This window comes from Trachurus trachurus, assembly GCF_905171665.1.
Source record: "Trachurus trachurus genome assembly, chromosome: 6".
In the NCBI taxonomy this organism is placed as follows: domain Eukaryota; kingdom Metazoa; phylum Chordata; class Actinopteri; order Carangiformes; family Carangidae; genus Trachurus; species Trachurus trachurus.
In genome coordinates, this window is record NC_139897.1 from 12808542 (window position 1) to 12828257 (window position 19716).

Genomic DNA, 19716 nt, shown 5'->3' on the forward strand with positions numbered 1-19716 from the left:
AGTACACATTGGCTTTTAGGACACAGTTTCACAGTTACAAATATTAAAGCTGGTGCATTTAAAAAAAAAAAAAAAAAAAAATTGAATGGCTGCTGCCACAACAAAAAGCAGAGTGTCCATTATCAAACAACCACCCATGCCAGAACGATGTTTTGCAACATTTTGCACTTTAATATTTTCTCCAAAACAGACAACTAATTTCTCCCACATTTTTACACTAATAGGAAATAAAACACCTTTGATAGCATAAAGAAAAGATATGTAGAAAAGTATTAAAAGTTTTTGGATGTCTCAGTTTAATGTAAGTAGCTGCTTCTGTTACTTCAAACGTTATGAAATGTTTATGAACTACTAGCAGACACAATGAAAACAGAGTGAGCCCTGGAGAGCATATTAGCCTAATGACCACAGCTATAGCTGGTGTGTTACCTGCAAAACAGCTTAGTGAAAATAGCCCATCTTTTGTTATTATCCATTCAACTTGTGTCATCATTGGTTTATGACTTGAGACAAAATGAATTCAAAAAGTGACATCATACAAACAACCAGTTGATCTCACAATCTGCAAGTAAAAGTGGTGCAAAGAGCTAACATTGTTGCCTAAAATCAAAATTATTCAATGAAAGGTACCAAATGAATTCCACGCTATTCTGGAAGACACAGCTCTGTCAAGGTCTGTAGTACACTACATTGCAAAATACATAGCGCAGAAATGCATCATGGGTGTTTGGGTAATTAATATGATTGAGACCAAACCTATTCTAATGACTCACACAGAACTCCCAAAAATGAGATTTCTCATGACATTTATTCAAATAAACAATACAGTTTATAATTTGCTAGGATAAAATAATAAGTTTGAACACATAAGAAGCATTTGGGAGAGAATTCCCCAAAGATCTGAAACTGGGGCAAAGGATGTGTTTTAATGATGGCTGACACTTTGGTGTCATCTTCTGACTTGCATCAGTGCCTGTATATTCATGTCCCCTCCAGTCAATCTTGTGAAGACTGCCATATTGCAGAGACACGAACGAGCATTTACAAGGAGGGCTTGACAACCAGAGCAACCACCATACAGAAAATGCAAAACCTGGAGGGGCACTGACATTTCAATGTCAAATCCTCAACCCATGTGCGAAAAATACAGTCTTTAATGCAAAAGCATAACAGCGTTATAAAACAGTCCTACAACCTTTAGAAGTTTGCCCTATATTCCTCATCTGCCCAAGGATCACGCAAGTCCATCTGTGTAGCTCAGTTTAAAGCAATGTTCAGTCTCACTGCAAGGCAAGAGATCTCTTCAAAGAGGCGCGGCCATTATCAGCCCCATGCCATCCAAGTATTCCCTGCAAGAGTGATGCAAATGCCTGACCCTGTTTGACAGTGATCCAGCCCAATTAGCAGCACTACAAAGCTGTGCTGTCAGTACATTCTATTACCCTCATTCAATCCCCAAGGTGCAAGCTGAGCTTTAAGAGGGCGACCTCAAGCCACGTCGGGAAAGAGAGAAAAAAAAGAAAGAGTGAATGTCACTCAGTTTGGCTCTTGCAAATTATTAGTAATGGTCTTAATGTTAAACACCTCTAAAAACAACTAAGAGGGTACAGCAAAAGGTTAGAATAAAGGGACACGGGGCCTGTGCATTCAACCTTTCCTTTGAACTGTTAAACTTTTTCTACTCTTGGTTTAGTGACTCAGCTGTGCACTTTCACTGAGTTCTTCATTTGATTACTTGGCAACTAAGAGAAATCCTTTCTATCAGTCCCCAATTAAATTTACTGATAAGGTGTGACTTGTGCACTGCTCTGAAGAGACTGAGGATGATAGGGCGAATGCCTTATTGCCGAAGACCTCTAAACCCCCACACACGATGGAGGGAGTAAACAGACTCAACCTACATGGCAAAAGTACACCTTTTTCAATATCGGTAAAGAATAAATATTTCAAAATTTCAAAATTATGCAAACACGTGCCACTCTTGCTCTTTAACTTCCATGCATATGGACTATTTACAAATTGAAAAATACAGACTTGCTATTTTGTTCTTTTGATGTTTTTTTTCCCTTCCCCTCCCCCCGCCCCCCCTGAAATGTCTTTGCCCCTTTGCAATCAGCCTATCAACATTCAGCCACCCAGACAAGGATCTCACCACATATTGCAGACATGGCCAGGACAATTAAAGCTGTGTTGAAAACATTTTCACACTAATGGGAAAAACAAAAGTCAAAATCAAAACAAAAAGATTCACAAGCAAAAAACAGGAAAATAAGATAGTTCAGGGGAGGTGTTACAATACAAGCCAAAAGGATGTATTTGTTTAAGATGGATTTTCTGCTTTCTCAAGACTTCACTCTGTTGCTAACAATACTGTAGTACACTTTCTTTTTATTACTCTACCTTTTATTTAAATATAATTTACTTTTAAGATTTTGTTAAACAAATCCAGGAAAATGATGCAAAAGTGGTTGGTTTGCCAAAGGAGAGGCGGCAGAAGGCCCGTGCTGCCCTGTTAAATTGCATCAGCGCTCTAGTTTGTCAAGATACCCAAGAGTCCGTTGCATTGGGACGTGTCCTCAATCCTCGATGTACTCCCACAGGTCCTTCTCATAGCCTTCATGCACGTGCTGTAGCAGCACTCTTCGCCTGCTCTCACAGTATCTACAGACACAAGAAGGATTTATTTATTTAGAGACCAAGAGACACACAAACTAATGATGGCAGACACTGATTATGGTTCTTATGTCACTGACCTGTACTTATCTTGTACTTTCTGCTTGATATCCTGCAAGGAATCTTGGGAGATGTCCCGCTCTAGGTAGCCAGACAGCACCTCAGTGGCATTTTCCAAGTCTGCCTGGTTGTTCTGGTGAACCAAAAGTTTGAAAAACAATATTAATCTATCATATAAATAAAAAAACAGAACTGTCAATTATCTATGACGAATAAACTTTAGAGTGCCTAGCCTAAGGCCCAGCTCAGGCTACAGGAAGTGTGGGCCATTTTCTCTCATTCAGCTTGTGCAGACGCAGCAGTACCAATGCAATTTCTTCAGAGATTCCAGTTGATAGTTATTTATGTCATGCATCATCTGCTCACGACTGTGACATTTGATTGAACGCTTATCATACCTCAAAAATAATGGACTGGTTGTTCTTCTTGAGGTAGAAGGCAAAGACGTAAGTGAACATGAGTGTGGAGCGGCACTGGCATAGCACATCCACAGCCTTCTTCAGAAACTGCACCTCAATCCAGGACATGTTGTGCTGCTGCATCTCCTCCATCTTCTGCTTGACCTGAGCGTAGAGCTTGTGCTCGAAGCGCAGGCTCTGCATGTGGTTCATGTAGCGGTTGCAGTAGAAGAGGTACCTCTGCAAGGCTGCCCTGGAGCGCTGCACACACACAGCGTGGAACCGGCTTTAACTCAACTTTTACTTAACACAGATCTTCAAACTCATTGGGTCATCAGCAACATCCATACTTCATTCTGCAACAATTTTTGTAAAAGATGTAATGGACAATTGTTATTGGGTCCATGGAGCAGACCCCACTACCAATGTTTTTGGATGAACTTTGTACACAAGGTCTGATTAGTTGAATTGGATTTTATATTAGGTACTCCAGCAGACAAAAGAGGCAAAAGAGTATTTCTTGTCTGTACATGTTTCACCAGTGCAGCAGGATGGAAAGTATAGTTGGGTGTTGCTGATGACTGTTAATATTTTGGCTGTTACGCCCATTGCAAACAGGTCTGAATGTTGCACATTGATATTGTGGCATTATGTGGCAACAGTAGGCAAAATCTATCATATAATTTATTACCTCTTGAGCGTCTCTGGCTGCCTTGGCATCATCTTCATTGTAGCGGTTGCAGTTGTACCTGAAATGTTACAATTTCCACATTTTCAAAAAGGTTCAAGTTTTTAATTGAAGTGAATATACCACTATCAAAAAAGACCTATTTTAAGTATAGTCCAACATGGAAAAAGTCATTTATAGGTCATTAGCTCTTACCAGGCTGAGCCATGGGGTTCCCATGGACCAAGGCAGACCCAGCAGAACTCAGCTTTGCAGTTCTGGTTCCGACAAACCATGTGATTGCAGCCACCATCTTTCTCGATGGTCACATGGCATTTGGGACACTCCTGTCAGAAGAGGGGGTTACTGATTTTAATTCTCTGCTCGAGGTTTTACAACAACAAAATACTAACCAACAGACCGTATTGATTTCATACCTTAGTATTTGCTGCAATCCAGTTCGAAGTTTCACTGTCATCGTCACATTTTTTAATCCATTTTCTCAGCCACTACAAACACGTAAAAATAAGAAATAATCACGTCAAGTCTGAATGCCAATCTTAACAGAATTTCACACAAGATAAAAAGAGAAAGATGATAAGATAATCATTGACTGACCTTACACTTGACAGGGTCATGCCAGTTCTCTCCACAGTTGAAGCTGCAACAGAAACAAAAGATCAAATTCAAATCATCCTCAGTTATTACTGATAAACTTTCAGAATCGAAATTCAAGGGCTGCCACTGTCAGTTCACAATAATCTAATACACCTCCTCTTCAAACAAGCTCTCTTACCAGAACTGGCGGCCACACTTGCACCTCACTGGCTTGGCATCTGGGTACTGGACTTTCACAACATGATGGCAGTCTGGTGCGGGGCACCACTTTAACAGTCGATTGCACTAAAAGCAGTAACAAGTGATAAAATATTAACTTATAGTTTCATGTTAAATTACAAAGAAGCACTGCTTGGAAAACAGCTTGAAATGTTCTACCTAGCAGTGCATGTGGATAACCTGAACAGCTCAAGATAATAGATGAAGATTTTACAGCCCATTTGAGAAAAAAACGCAAAGCTTACCTCTACAAAACTATTGGTAATTAAATGCTGGTACTTCAACTTCACTTTAGAATCTGTTATGAGGCGCCTACAGGAAAAGTCAAATTATTTATTATTAGCCTTCATTTCATAGAATGGATTACTTTTGTAAAAGCTGCCTTCCTTTCACACTATGCAGACCATCCAAAGGCAATAAAAATAGTTAAACAATATCACTTTTTCTTGGATTAACATTACAATCAAAATTCTCATATTTGCTTGCCAACACAATTCCTTACATTTCAAGCTAATGAGATTTAATACAAGCCAATAACTATGGTACAACATTTGTTTCATTGATTTAATTGCTGACATTGAGAACATGATTGTGTGTAAGTCACACCCTTAGCTGACCAGGTTTCCTGCTAGCTGGTGATCAGAATGTAGGTTAAGACAATTACTGACAGCTTAAAAGCCGGTAAAAGAGATTAGTGTCCATGCTTCCAATATGGAGGTATATTTCTTTGCACTAAGAAGTAGACTACTGACAAAAGAATGCCGGGTAAAAGATTATTGGAAGATTCACAGATTGTATTCCTGTTAAAGGCAAAGGCACTAAACTAATATAGAAGATAGCATGAGATGATGACATACATTTTCTTCAGCTTCGTTTGTGATTCATATTTTTGACCATTTCAACAAAATGTATAACAAAGTTGTGTAGTCAAAGGGCTTCGTTATGGTTTAAAAGCCTTTCGGCAAAATAGTTAAAACTAACACAGATGGGGATGTTCCTTCACAAGCAGTTAGTTGGTAACTGTGTCTGCCTTAGTGTAATTGTATTTTTTAGAAAAATAACAACCAGAAGAATAATTTTCATTCCCTTCTCTTTGTTACTACAATGGATCAGTCACATCTACATCTATTGCTGGCCAACATGCAAAAAAAAAAAAAAATCGAAACAAACATAAAGACAAACAGATACTCACATGACTGTGTTGTCATCAACCAAAATGTCACAACTATGAGCGGGGCATGAAATGGTCTAAGAGGAACCAGAGGACAAAAAATATTAGTCAAATGGCTATTAAAAGACTCTGAGTGATCAGTAAATCTCAGTGGGTACCTGTCCCATTCCTTCTTCTATGATTTTGGTGGTCAGGTAATCTCCCCAGCACTGCATGCAGAACTTGTGTCCACACTCCAGGCCTGTAAAATACTGGAGGAGAGAAGCATCTAATTTACTTTCAAACAAATCAAATGCTTATAAGCACATGTGCTATTTACAAACATAGAAGTCATAGAAAAAATGTGCAGTTTTGGCTAGACAAACGGTTTTGTTTTAATAAACTGATTAAAATAACTGATGGATCATTTTGAGTGCTGCAAATTCTCACATATAAACAATATAGATTTAAATAGTCTAGAGTTTGCCATTTTCTTTCTGACAACACTAAAACTTTGTTGCCAATATGTATTATTCTGCTTGACAGCAAAATAGCTCTTAAACAATTATACTTCCTCCACCTGTCTGTCCATACAGTACTGTACAATTACATGCAATGCTGTGAAAAATTAATCATGCCTTCATTTGGATTGACTGTTTAATGTTGATTACAAATGGATGCCACAAATGTAACCAATCCTGCGACAAAATAATTTTCTTTTTGAAATTGTATAGCATTGCCACTGAACAGCTGCTGTGGTATTTCCAGTGTTTTCCCTCTGATCCTTACAAGTGAGAGGGACATAGAAGCTTTCAGCTTTCCAATAGTTATGTAACACAGCAAAACATGTTTCCCCCTCAGTTCTTTGTTATCTTTGTTTAATATTGGAACATTTTATTATTTAAGGATTTTTGATACCTGGCAAGCCAAAGCCACCGGCTGTTTGGGAAATATCTGATTACAGGGCACCAAGTATCTATCAATATCCAAAGTCAAATTAAAAAATGTTTTAGTCTGAAAACTAAAACAATGTTACAATACTGACAAAGAATCATCATCAGTACATAATCAGCAACAATAGTAAAGAAAACTGGGTTTAGGCAATGAAAGCAAGTTACACTCACTGATTTCTTTCTGATTACAACAGGTATAAAAAAAAACATTAATCCTAGACCTTCAGAATAGAGACAGACAGTGATCACATTTTGTGATGTTACCCATACTATTCATAGAAAAGATACTTATAAGATATCATTTTTCCATTACTAGTTTGCAGCCATGGGTGTTAACTATGTCTGGTTGTCTGTGAAATGCCTCAGTTAAGAATTGCATTAGACAATTTAAATATGCCTTAAATCTCCAGTGGGCCATTAAGAACACAATTACACAAAAAACAACATGCATCTAAACACAATTATCTCATGCAATGCAATGTAGGTGTCATTATGGGACTCACAGAGTTGGGGAAGTTCAGATAGCAGATCTGACATGGCATATCCTGTGCCGATGATCTAGTGTTGATTGGAGGACGGATGCGAGGCTTCTTACTGGGGTTAATGACATGACACTCAGAGAAAAGCTTGTCCAGGTTACCATCAAAATACCTGTATAAATGGAGACAAAAATGAATAAATAAATACATAAGTGTTAGAAAAGAGCAAGAAGACACTGGCTCACCCTGGTGGCAAAAGGCAGCAAATAAAGAACATAATTCAGACATTGTTACCTTTCCATAAGCTTTTCTTTATCCCAGTTGAAGTGACTGAGAAGGATGCGCGTTATTGTTGCAGGATTCTAGAGGAATAAGAAATGATTTGTCAGAAATAAACCTGGATTTTTCATTCAACAACTGCCAATTTTCAATCTTCTCCTAACCTACAATTCAGACAACCACTGTCCTGAAGAGTTTATTTATTTGCAGTTTCTGCTCTCACAATAAGAGAAAAGGTTTTATGTAATAACAAACAGGCGTAAGGATCCACGTTACTGATGTGATTAGGCCCTGTATTAGAAATAGTGTGCAAATGACCAAAAATAATGTAGATTTGATACTTCTGACTTGCATTACCACTCACTGTCCGCCTATGTATATTGGTTGGCATATACAATCATATCTGCCCACTACAGGGTGGAGTTCCACTTTTTCTGTTTAAGTATTTGCTCAAGAGCAGGCACCTAATATCACAGTACATACATTCCACCCAGATTAAAGTTTTGTATTTTGTATTGTATCTGTTGACTTTTCACAGGCAATAAACCACAACAATATTCTGCAATAAATCACAATAGATACATGGTTCGACAAAAAACAAACATTTGAAGGCACCGTTTCCTGCGTCTGGATAGGTGATGGTGTCTCAGGGGAAACTAAGCAAACCTGTGTGAGGATTTCAACAAGTATAATAGACAAGCTTGCACATGTTGCAGTAAAACCACCAAAACCAGACCTGTCCACAAAAGCATTTTACATAAAAGTCCCATCACATAATTTTCCTATCAATCTCATCTCTGGTTTAATTAAAAGCTATCTGTGCAAATTCCCATTTGATTTGCAACATAGGCCTAGATCCTGTACTGTTTGTACTGTTATGGTACCGAAGCATATTGTACTGTACAGCAGTGAAATGTCAGGGATGCTATGACAATTTCTCACCCAGTGTCTTTACACTATACTTATGCTGCGTTCACATGGAGTCTGGCAGACGGCAAGCCGGATGTCATGTTAGTGGACGAGAGAACGACGGTAAAACTTGAGGGAGGCCGGCAAAAAATACCGTGGACAGCAATGGCAAACGGCAATGCCGTCCCAAGTTCAAATATTTTACTCTGATGAACACCTGTGCAGGGTCGAAACGTTAGTCGTGGCACAATAAACTTTTTCATCCTATTGAGTGCTCCAGTCTCCCGTCATTTGGGTGCAGTCACTTTGAATTGGCCCATTTGATATCTGTATAGCTAGTATCTCGTCCTGGGCTGTGAGCACCGATCAGTGAATGAGACCCGGCTGAAGCGCAAGAGAACCTGTTTCATTCAAATATTTTAACTTTTGCCGTCTGCCGCGACGGTATCCTCAACCGAACATGGCGCATGAGTACGACTATGCTGATGCTGCCATAGCAACATGGTGACGCGTCTTGTCGTTGTGCCTTGCCGTGCCGTCGGACTGACCGTCTGCTGTCTGCCGGACTCCATGTGAACACAGCATTAGGGTCTAGGGCTTTTAGACGTTCAATGCAGTGCATATTATTCTTGCGCCTTTTCCGGAAATTAGCAAATGTCACTTATACAAAATGTAAAAGTATTTGTATTCCATTTGCAATTTAGTAACATTTCTTACTTCCCACTGTTTATTGGCTACATTCATAAAGCCAGCTCAGTAATAAATTAGAGCAATGTCACTAATGAAAGAAGTGAATGCACAATGCTGCTGAATTAATGAGGTTACTATCTAGAGCTGGAGTAAGCTTCAGTTACCAAAAGAAATGTTCTGCCTGTCAGTAGCACATTTTAAAGTGAAATTGCTAAATTTCTGTTCCATGTAGAACAGCTTGTGACCACGCCATTACATGTACAAGGCCAGTCTCACCTATGTGAGATGATTTATTACTCAAAAGGAAATCGCAACATACAGTGTCTTAGTATGGTGCCTAGCCACCAGGACCTGCAAAAACAGCTTTAGTCTGCCTTTGCATAAATTCTATAAATCCATAAAATAATGCACAGAAAGATGACAGAAACATGTTGCTCCCTCCAGTTTTGCTTTCCAAGAACAAAAATACTACTACTTTCTATGCCAAACACTTGACTTGACCACTGTGTTATGTCAACAGAATGAAACAATAACTCTCCAGGTGTTCCATCTATTCTTGTTTCTTCCCATTTGTTCTCTGGTCAAAATGAGAGACACTCTGCTTCAGTATACAATTTGCCATAACTGATGCTGACTTCCAGTGAAGTTACACATATGATGTGTTTCCTTGTGTATCATACTGATTCAACTCTATATACTTTTGATACCAGGTACCTTTTCCCCTGTGAATAGTGATCTTCCAATTAGGTTACTACAGTGACAATGCACAAAACTGTTGTGACCTCATCTTCAATGCAACACAAACATGAACAAATGGAGGATAATTCAAAACAGCCCCCTCTTCCAAATGTAACAGGCTAGGCTATAGTAATCGGTGCAGTCATTTGGCTGTTTTAGAAACGCAGCCTTCCTCAGAACATCTCATTGTGCACAAATTTGATGATGCAGTAGTGGTGATTCATTCAAAACTATCAGTCTGCATGTTTTCAAGTCACCTTTCAGTATTGTTTCAGCTCCGTTAGAACCTTGGCAGAGGTGGTGCTAAAGAAAAAATAAGAGGGGCCATCTACCACAACTTTTGTCCAATATGAATCCAATTAGCGCGAGTTGATCCAGTACCATACAGTGGAAAAGGGTTAAAGTGAAGCAAATTTTAGAGGTGGAATGCAAAGTTTCAAGCAAATGATGAGTTATTGTATGTTGTGTCTGTACAATTTGAGAAAAAAAAATTGTAGGTCACCAAAACTAAGCTAGTATACAATTCAACTTTCTTAATAAACTGATAATTTTTTTAATCAATTTTGAAATGGAAAAACTAAGAGTTCTGTTTAAATCTTATAATCTTAATCTTATTGTAAATTTATGCGGTCACACACACGCACCTACAAACTTAATAATATCAAATCATCAGTCAGGGACAACTCCCGTTTTTTGTGGCCAAAAGACTCAAAACGACTCTCTTGCACTAATAGCTATAAATATCAGAGGACAATGTTTGGTTTGCATTGTGATTGAATGAAGCTTGCTTGTAAAAGCAGTATAGTCCAATATGAAACAACACTTATCATCCAACTTTTCAAAAGCTCTTCTACTCCACTAACAAACAACGCCTACTATAAAAAGCTGCTGTTAATATTGGTTCATCATTGTCACATGCTAAGTTTCACCCTTTGCTGTATGTAATGTTCAAAAATCATGTTCTCAGGATCCCACATCACTACACATTTAAGTGTCACTATGGTGACAGCAGGTATTCAGTGGTCTCCCAAGAATACCTGGGTGTGATGCATGCCAGCTTCAAAGATGTGTAGTGCATATTCATTTTGTATATTGTATTCTACTTATGGATGAAAATACAAATTTTTACATCTGAATTTCAGAATGAGAAAGATCATTGCAGTAGGGTGCATAATAGGCCAGAGCCATGACTCAACCCTAATAGAAAACAACAGGGGTTGCTCTCAGTCATTTAAATATTAGACAGGAAAATTGTCTCCATGGACATGCTCATATGCACAGTATTTATTTCACGCCACCCTGGTGTATAGGTGGGAAATCACACGGTAGTTCACGAGACAATACTAATATAACACTGGTAATAATGAGTTTATCTCAAGTACAAGAAATTACCATATCATTTCTCAAAATGCAGTTGGCAGTGATACACTACAGAGCACTATGTCTTGCCTTCAGCTTTGCAAGTGTTTATGCAAAATTCATGCTGTCTTCCAAATATCGATGGTTCTTGAACATAAACAGCTGGAATTCAAAGCAGAATACATTCAAAGAGAACAAATCATGACATAGGTCCTGCTGTATGAATATTGTAGTACAACTCAAAATATGGCAATATGCCAGATTGCCTGTTTATTAGGAACACCTATCTAAAAGTCATTCAATCTAATAGCAGCCCTGCAGAAATCCCTACCTAAATTGTAGGTGAAATGGTCAGTATTTGTTGACGATGTTTTACAGAGCAGATTCAACTTCATCCTCCTTTTTTAACTTTTTGACCTCTGTGTATTTGGGAGAATGTTGATGCTTTGCCTGTTCTGTTTGGCTGTTTATCTTTGACTGCATATAAAGCCAACAAAAATAAATAAATAAAAACATCAACCAATTGTTACTTTACCCTAAATTGTCTTCAGAGACTAGACAAACCAGTCACTCTTGACATGTGAAGACACATTCACTAGAGCCTAGAGATAAGAGTAGCCTATATTCAAGTGAAGTTCACTAGATGATAGGAGTTGCAGAATGCTCCACATTAAAAACTTCATTGAACACATTTTTGAATTGACTTTCAAAAAGTTATTGGTTAGTGTTGCAAACCTGATAATTAAAAAGCTAGCCCTAAATACTATTTATAGAAGAATGGCCCTGTCAGTTGTTTCTGTTGTAGAAACAACTGCCATGCGGCTTTACAGTATCCACAGAACTGTTATTTTAACCAGTATAGTTTTGGGGAATTTTATAGTGGAGTTGTGAGAACCAAAAACACGCACGCGTTTTGAATACATCACTACAGCTTAACATTTTGAATAGTGGTGGGTCTGTCAAGAGCACTTTCCATTTTATTCTGAGCCCAAGTGAAGCTAAGTGAAAGGAAATGGAGGCCCAAGTAACGCTAAGCCTAAAGGCTCAACTAAGTTTCCCCCATATTTAATCTTTAACAGTTGACAGATTATAACGTCTTCGTGTGAAACGTCCAGACCTTTTTTTGTTCTTTCAAGATATCACGTTAAATTTTGCTCGTTAGCGTTAACGCCAGTAATCTGGCATATAACTTGCTAACCAACTCGATGACCAAGCCTTTCGTCCAACATTATAACAGCACTAACGGTCATGTTATTTTACAAATTTAGTACCGTTAACATGAAATTGCACGATTAACGGACTCTGGTTGTCGTGCAGTAGGAACTGGCAGTTAACAAAATCCAGAATCAAATGCGTCATGTTTTTTTCATTGGGGTGTATTTAACGTTATTCCAATGAGGTGCTAGTTTGACGGTTTCAGTTAGCCTGTTAGCATGCTAGCTAACTCAGGAGCTAACGTTAGCTTAGCAAGCGCTACTGCCAACTTCTCAATAGGGATTAGGCTACTTCCTGGAACAGAATTCGTGTAGATTGTTACTTAAATGCACACATTTGAAGTTGTCACCGGGTTTGTTTAAAAGGATACGTGCACTTAATAAGGCTAAACTGGCAATAAAGATTTTTTTTGTACTGTGTGAATCCTATCACAGTTGTGAAACTGCCAACTTCCAGCAAGTAAACTACTCCTGCTATGCTAATGGCTAAGCTAACGTCCATGGCCTGTTTATGCATCATCCAAGCCTGGACCCCGGTCTTTCCTGACGCTGACATACCAAAATACCTACCTGGATGACCTCGTTGACCTCCCTGATACACTCCACCATATGCTGGAGGATCTGCTCGGCAGTCAAAACCTCGAAGCGGTAGTCCTCCTCCTCCTCCTCGCCGGGACCGTGGCCACCTCCACCAGTCTCGCCGCACTCGTCTCGCTCCCCACCGGCCACCACGGGATCGACCAACTCCACCTCTCCGAGCTCCAGGGTGTCGTCCTCGGGCTCCTCTTCGGCGCTGTCCTCGCTACATTCCTCCTCTTCGTCGTCGTATTCATAGTTATAACCCTCGTCTGAGTCCATTCCTAGGGTGGTTATCAACTTGTGACAAGCACACCTTACGGTCTACAGCGTGTAAAAACGTTGATCGCGTAACAATACGAAAACCAAAATTATCCGAGCCTGTTTTTCAGCTGCAGCGAAAATAACAACAAAACGTCGCCGCTGCTAAGCCAACAAAGAGACACAGCGTCACTAACTTACGACGTTCTTACGTCAGTTGGACTGAGCAAGAATTTTTTTTAAATTGTATTTTTATTACAAACTTTATTTTCACCAAATATATTTAACACGTTTAAAAAAAACACACACACAAAAATAATATATATAAAAAGGATACGTTTCATTTGAACACATTTAGCTAAAACGTTCAGCAATGCCAACCCTTGTGGAAAAAAATAGTCAGTCAAACTACATGAGTCTAACATGGTACACAGGTAGCCTATTTTATTTAGTAAAACATTACAATATTTTGTCAGCCTATGATACAAACAAGCCCTACTTTTGTAGAGTCTAGTCATGTGACTGCATGGTCCACCTAGTCTCTACAGTTTGACAGTTCACTGAGCGCCGCTGATTTGAGAGTCATGTATGCCGTCAGTTTTGAACGCTACATTCGTCCAAATTGTATTTTACTATTATTTATTGTTGTCCAACTCGGTCTACACACAGCGGAGGGAGTATGGCCATTACCACAGCTTTTCATCCCATCCACGGAACGATACACACTAAACCCACAGGCTTTCCAGTTTGGTTACGGAAAACAGTCAGCGGCACAGCAGGGCTGTTCTGTTCTGGATGCTGCATTTAAGAGATATATTCCTCTTATCTTTCCAGACAAAATATCTGGTGAGTATCCTAATAAAATGAGGTAAGATTAAGATTATGGTAAAAGGAAAACCTAAGTTAAAACAATTTTGATGGAGCGTATGCAACACCTAAACCCTGCATTTTTATTTTTATTTTATTTTTTCATTTCTAGTGTGTCTAGTGAGTAGATGATGTGGTGATACTCACATTTAAAAGTCATCTATGAATGCCCACAAAAGTGCTCACTGTGGTTTTGTTTTGAATGTTTTTTTGTCATGGCTTCTAAAGTCCATCAATGGGCTTTGTAGAGGCAGCAGTTCATCACCCAGCCAGTGTAGGCCTACCTTGTCTAAAACTCACAATGAGAATGGACCATAGTAACACAGTTACATGTTTGTGTTTTCAAAATTAGCTAATTGAATGATGGCTCTGTGACATCAGATTGTCCGAATGACAGTTAACGTGTCATGGCTATAGTTTCACAACTTTTATCATAGGCTACTGCAACCACAATGTCACTTTTATGACCAACAGCAAATGATGGTGTCCAGCAATTCAGAAAGGATAACCCATTTACAGTGGAGATCAGTGTTGACCATGATGGCTGTGAGGATTATCCAAAGGACGACTCTTCTGAAAAATGTGAGTATCAACACATTTATCCAAGCCAGAGCATGACAGGTAAGGGTCACAGTACCAACAGCTATCCCAACTGGCATGGTCGAATGCATTATCTAACTTGCTCCTATCTGTGTTCCAGACAATCTGACAGTCAGTGAAAGGAAAGCATTTCTAAATGCAGAAACAGTGTGGGGGGCTATAAGAGGTGATTAAAGCCATGACATAACATGACATGTTTTTCATGACACATAAATACGCAAAAGTAAAAACAAACATAACACATAATTAGCTACATTAGCAACGATCAGACATTAAGTTCTCCTCAATGTTTCCTAAGCAAGTTGCACCTAATTGTCATCCTATGTTTATTTATGCAGACTCAAATGATTTCTGATTTTATATCCTCTCATTAAGCACAGGTCTGGAAACCTTCAGTCAGCTCGTCTATCAAGATGATTTGGGTTCAGTAAGTTAGAATTTCCCAAACGATCAAACTCATGATGCCTATGAAGAATAATAATAAAAAAAAAAGTTTTTTAATGTTTAATTAATATTGTTTCACAGTGGTTTTTATGTTTGGAATTAATGATTGTTTTTTCCCCCCCAGTATTTTGTTAACAAGACTGAGATCGAGGACTTCCCCCGGTTTCAGTTTAGGGGTGTTTTGCTGGACACCTCACGCCATTATTTACCAGTGCAGACCATTTTTAAAACTCTGGTAAAGATCAAATGATATAATCAGACCTTCAGATTTCTATATGATCAATAACTCTTGTCATCAGTGGTGTTAACATGTGTTTTTCTTCTGTAGGATGCAATGGCCTACAGTAAGTTGAATGTGTTTCACTGGCACATTGTTGATGACCCCTCATTCCCTTACCAGAGCCACATTTTCCCAAAGCTTTCCAGTAAGGTATGTCATGTAGATGAAGAAAGCTGTTCAACTATTAATGAGGAAGAATAAGCATTCTCATCATAATGTGATTTACAAATATTTTAATCAGCATTTTATGAGATGGAACAACAATATCTTGAAGCTCATATCCTAGATGAATTATAGCTGAGGATCTTAACAAGCAAGTGGAATCGTGAGTTAGGAAAAGTCTGAAAAATTGCATTCACCCTGAACAAAGGCTTCTGGCTCTGTTTCAGGGGGCTTTCCATCCGATGACTCACATCTACACACAATCAGATGTGAGAAGGGTGATCTCATATGCCAGGTTGCGGGGAATAAGAGTTCTTCCTGAGTTTGATTCACCCGGCCACACTAATTCTTGGGGAAAAGGTATAATTCAAAGACAAAATGAGCCACATTTACTTGCATGCTTTTCTCAAACTATACTGTATATGGCAACAGGCTATACAAAACTTTGGGCTTGAGTCAGTGCATGTCAGTGGCACTGTGAATGTGTAAAACAAAATTCTAACCAAATGTGATACTATTTATTCCCCAGGGCAGTCTGACCTGTTAACCCCCTGCTACAAAAAGGGCATCCCTTTGGGTACCTTTGGTCCCGTTAATCCAGCATTTCCCACCACCTACCAGTTCATGGCAAAACTATTCCAGGAAGTGTCATCACTGTTTCCCGATTCGTATATCCACTTAGGGGGGGATGAAGTTGACTATTCCTGCTGGTAGGCTCAAATTTAACAGATCATGAAAATGCCTCCCAGCTGTTGTTGATCTGAACCAGGATTTCCTGGTTTTGATCACTCCGGCTTGTTTACATTACCACTGAGCTGGCAGTAGAAAGATGCCAAGCATGTAAACAGAAATATGACGTCTATGTGTGTGCCCAATTCTGCTGTCAAAGTAAAAGGTTTAGTTGAGGTAACTGTAAGCTTTTGCAAACAATCAGTACAATTTGTTAAGTTAAATTTTTTGTTTACATAGGAAATCCAATCCTGATGTCCGTGCTTTCATGCAGAAGATGGGATTTGGAGGAGAATTCTCCAAACTGCAGGCTTTCTACATGGAAAAGTTAGTTGTAAAGGGGAATGTACGTCACAGATCACTCAGTGAAATACACCAACCAACACATTGATTAATGTTACACATATCTGCTTTTCCAGGATCATGAATATCACTTTAGCTCTCAATAAGACATCTATCGTGTGGCAGGATGTTTTTGACTACCATGAAAGAGTAAGTACAAATAACACCTCTATGCTGTAAAACAAAACAACCTATTTCTGCCTGCTGTGTTAATATAGGCTCATAGACATTATATGGACATTGTTTAAAAAACAATTAGAAATGTTTATTCTGCAAGTATACATAAAATTGAGTTTAACATTCATTTGAATGTCTTTGAAATTTCCGTGTCATCACAGCATCACTGTGTGTTTACATCACTAATACTTCATGCAAAGTCTGATTGACTCTAGCACTGTGTTGCAGCGCAGCACTCTGTCTGTGGTGGAGGTATGGAGAGAGGGCTGTTACCTGTGTGAAATACGCAAGGTGGTTAAAGCAGGAATCAGGGTGATTTTGGCCTCTCCTTGGTATCTGGACCTGCCAGGACCCACACACAACTGGGCCCGCTACTACACTGTGTGGCCTCTTGCCTTCAAGGGTCAGAGAATAACCTGTATGCTGTGGCTTGTAGTAGTAGCATTAATTGCAGTGGTTTGTGTCTCTGACAATAATTTGCAATTAAACTTAGTTTCCTGTAAACTATTGGATAACTACACATGGCAGAACGTAATATGGATTTTTTTTTTTTTTTTTAAAGACTGTTACATTAGCATCCATACAACTAGGGGGCAGTAAAGACTGTTGTTTATGTAGTATTTAGGTTACAGTTATATCCTGTCCAAAATCCATACTAATTGCATACAAAATGTTCTAGATCTAGAAAAAAAAAGTGCAAATATCAATTTTCTACTAATGGCAAAATAGGTGACAAGTAAGTAAGTATGTGACGTAAAAGTGTGTCCTTCTTGGTTAGAGCTTTTAATAGATACTATAGGACTTGCTGTCCTGAAAAATGAAACCAAACCAAATAAACAGATCAATCAATAGAAAGATACTGAAGGTAGATGGGTCAGTAACAATATATCACAGAGTTGAACATTTGGAAGGGCCCAGGCAAAAGAAGTGCAGGATCGCCCAAGGTTGGCAAAAGGGTCCAGCTGGCTCGTCCATGTCACATTAACAATGTTTCCTATGGCCAGCACCGGCACAAGAAATACGCAGTGTAGCCACAAAACTCTTCTGATGTGTGTCTGGCCAATTAATATCATGCACAACTATAACCTGGCTTTGTGTATGTGCTGGGGATAATTGCAGTCTGGCAATGGGAGTTGCAAATGGGGGCTATACATTTTATAGGACCACATAGTTATTGCCTTGCGGAGTTTGACTTGGAAGTGGTGTGATCATTTTGAAGTGGAATTTCTGATTAGTAGTAAACTCATCTGACTTAAATAAAACCTTTTGTGTTCATCCTCTCACAGGTACCGAACAACAAAAGAAGCTAGTGATTGGGGGTGAGATCTGCATGTGGGGAGAATATGTTGATGCCACCAATCTCACTCCACATCTTTGGTATGGCATTAAAAAGTCCTCTGACATCATCACTAGAGTGAAATTACCACATTAAGTTTTGCAACAATCCAAAAAAGTCACTGATTGCATCCAAAATGACAGGCCAAGGGCAAGTGCTGCAGCGGAGAGGCTGTGGAGTGATGAGAAGCAGACCTTGAGTGTGGACAAGGCATTTCCTCGATTGCATGACTTCCGCTGCAAACTTGTGAGGTACTATCACTTGCAAATATCTTTGAAGAGTACATTTCTGGCATACCTTGACAAGAAATCGAGCTCTTTCTCATTATATCTGCTTTATCACATGTTCGTTTTTCTGCCTTCCTTTCTCAACAAGGCGTGGCATCCAGGCATCGCCTCTCAACGTTGGACACTGCAAACATGAATATCAAGGTGTTTGAAGATTATAGATGGACTGACATTGCAAGATTTTGAAGAGAGTTTGAAGTAACTCGTTAAGTTAATAGTTATCTTCATTTAAAGGGCATTTAAAGTGGTGTAAAATCTTTAACAAATATTTTGTTCCTCCAATCTTCAGTATGTACACTCAAGGACTCAGGTACTCATATATATATTCTTATTTAAACATTTTTGTAAGAGTAATTGTGTTTTTAGTTTTTACACTTTGAATACAAAGCATTCAGAAATCGACATGTTAAAGGGGTATTTCAACATTTTGGCAAATTCGCCTATTGCCATAATCGCTATAGTTTTAGGAGTAGGTTCATTATGTTTAATTGTCGGTGCAAGCTGTTTTGAGATCGGCTGGGCAGAGACGCAAGCTTCTCAACTAACGCAACGGAGGGTCATGGTATTTCAACGTTTCCCTCATCAAACCAAATACACAATCCAACAACTCCAAAATGCTCTCGTGGACAAGTTGTGACCTCCTGCACATTCACCACGCTATGAAATAATAACGCATAATTATGTAACATTAAGACAAATACTCGGAACAACTTTCGCTTTTGAAGTCACTCTGCTGAGCAGCTGTGTCGGGAATGTAGTTCTGGTTACGTATTTACCTCGAAAACAACTCTGTCTTGTAACGTTCCATTATTATTGTATTATTATGGTGAATGTGCAGGTCCCAACTTGTCCATGAGAGCGTTTTGGAGTTGTGCATTTGATGAGTTCGATGAGGGAAAAGCCTGGAAATACCACGCGTCGTGCAGAGCTCACCTCTGCCCCACCGATCTCAAAACAGCTTGCACCAACAATTAAAGGTAATGGACCTAGGCGAATTTGCCAAAATGTTGAAATATTCCTTTATCAAAACCCTCCTTGTAGGAAACCATAGCGCTGCACTGTAATGTTGTGTTGATTTACTGTTTTACTGACAAGATGACAATGAATTATACCATGTATGTTTTACTTTAATTATTAACATTGCCAGTGCTTGTAGTCTTAACTGAAATGTAATAAAATAACATTGGTGTGGTGAAATTGAAGCAGGTGTTCTTGAGTTGACTACATTGGCACATTTGTCCGACTTGTC

The 19716-nt window shown here is 38.9% G+C and overlaps 2 protein-coding genes across 2 annotated transcripts; one reads left to right on the top strand and one right to left on the bottom strand.

The window, feature by feature from the left end:
• Positions 1–789: 789 nt before the first annotated feature.
• Positions 790–13418, bottom strand: arih1 (ariadne ubiquitin-conjugating enzyme E2 binding protein homolog 1). Its single transcript, XM_083974255.1, has 14 exons — positions 12977–13418; positions 7512–7579; positions 7242–7389; positions 5965–6057; positions 5828–5883; positions 4881–4947; positions 4595–4701; positions 4417–4459; positions 4236–4307; positions 4015–4145; positions 3823–3880; positions 3132–3392; positions 2754–2866; positions 790–2661 (listed from the first exon to the last, which is right to left on the bottom strand). Exons 1-14 carry the CDS (start codon positions 13262–13264, stop codon positions 2577–2579), a joined length of 1590 nt encoding a protein of 529 aa, XP_083830381.1. The 5' UTR covers positions 13265–13418; the 3' UTR covers positions 790–2576.
• Positions 13419–13827: 409 nt separating this feature from the next.
• hexa (hexosaminidase A (alpha polypeptide)) lies at positions 13828–18619 on the top strand (the record flags this gene model as incomplete). The annotated part of the gene is made up of 14 exons (XM_083973520.1): positions 13828–14089; positions 14585–14692; positions 14811–14876; positions 15091–15137; positions 15279–15389; positions 15483–15584; positions 15824–15956; positions 16126–16306; positions 16566–16652; positions 16745–16817; positions 17073–17247; positions 18131–18221; positions 18324–18431; positions 18556–18619. The coding sequence occupies 14 exons, from the start codon at positions 13828–13830 to the stop codon at positions 18617–18619; spliced, it is 1608 nt and encodes a 535-aa protein (XP_083829646.1).
• Positions 18620–19716: the final 1097 nt, after the last annotated feature.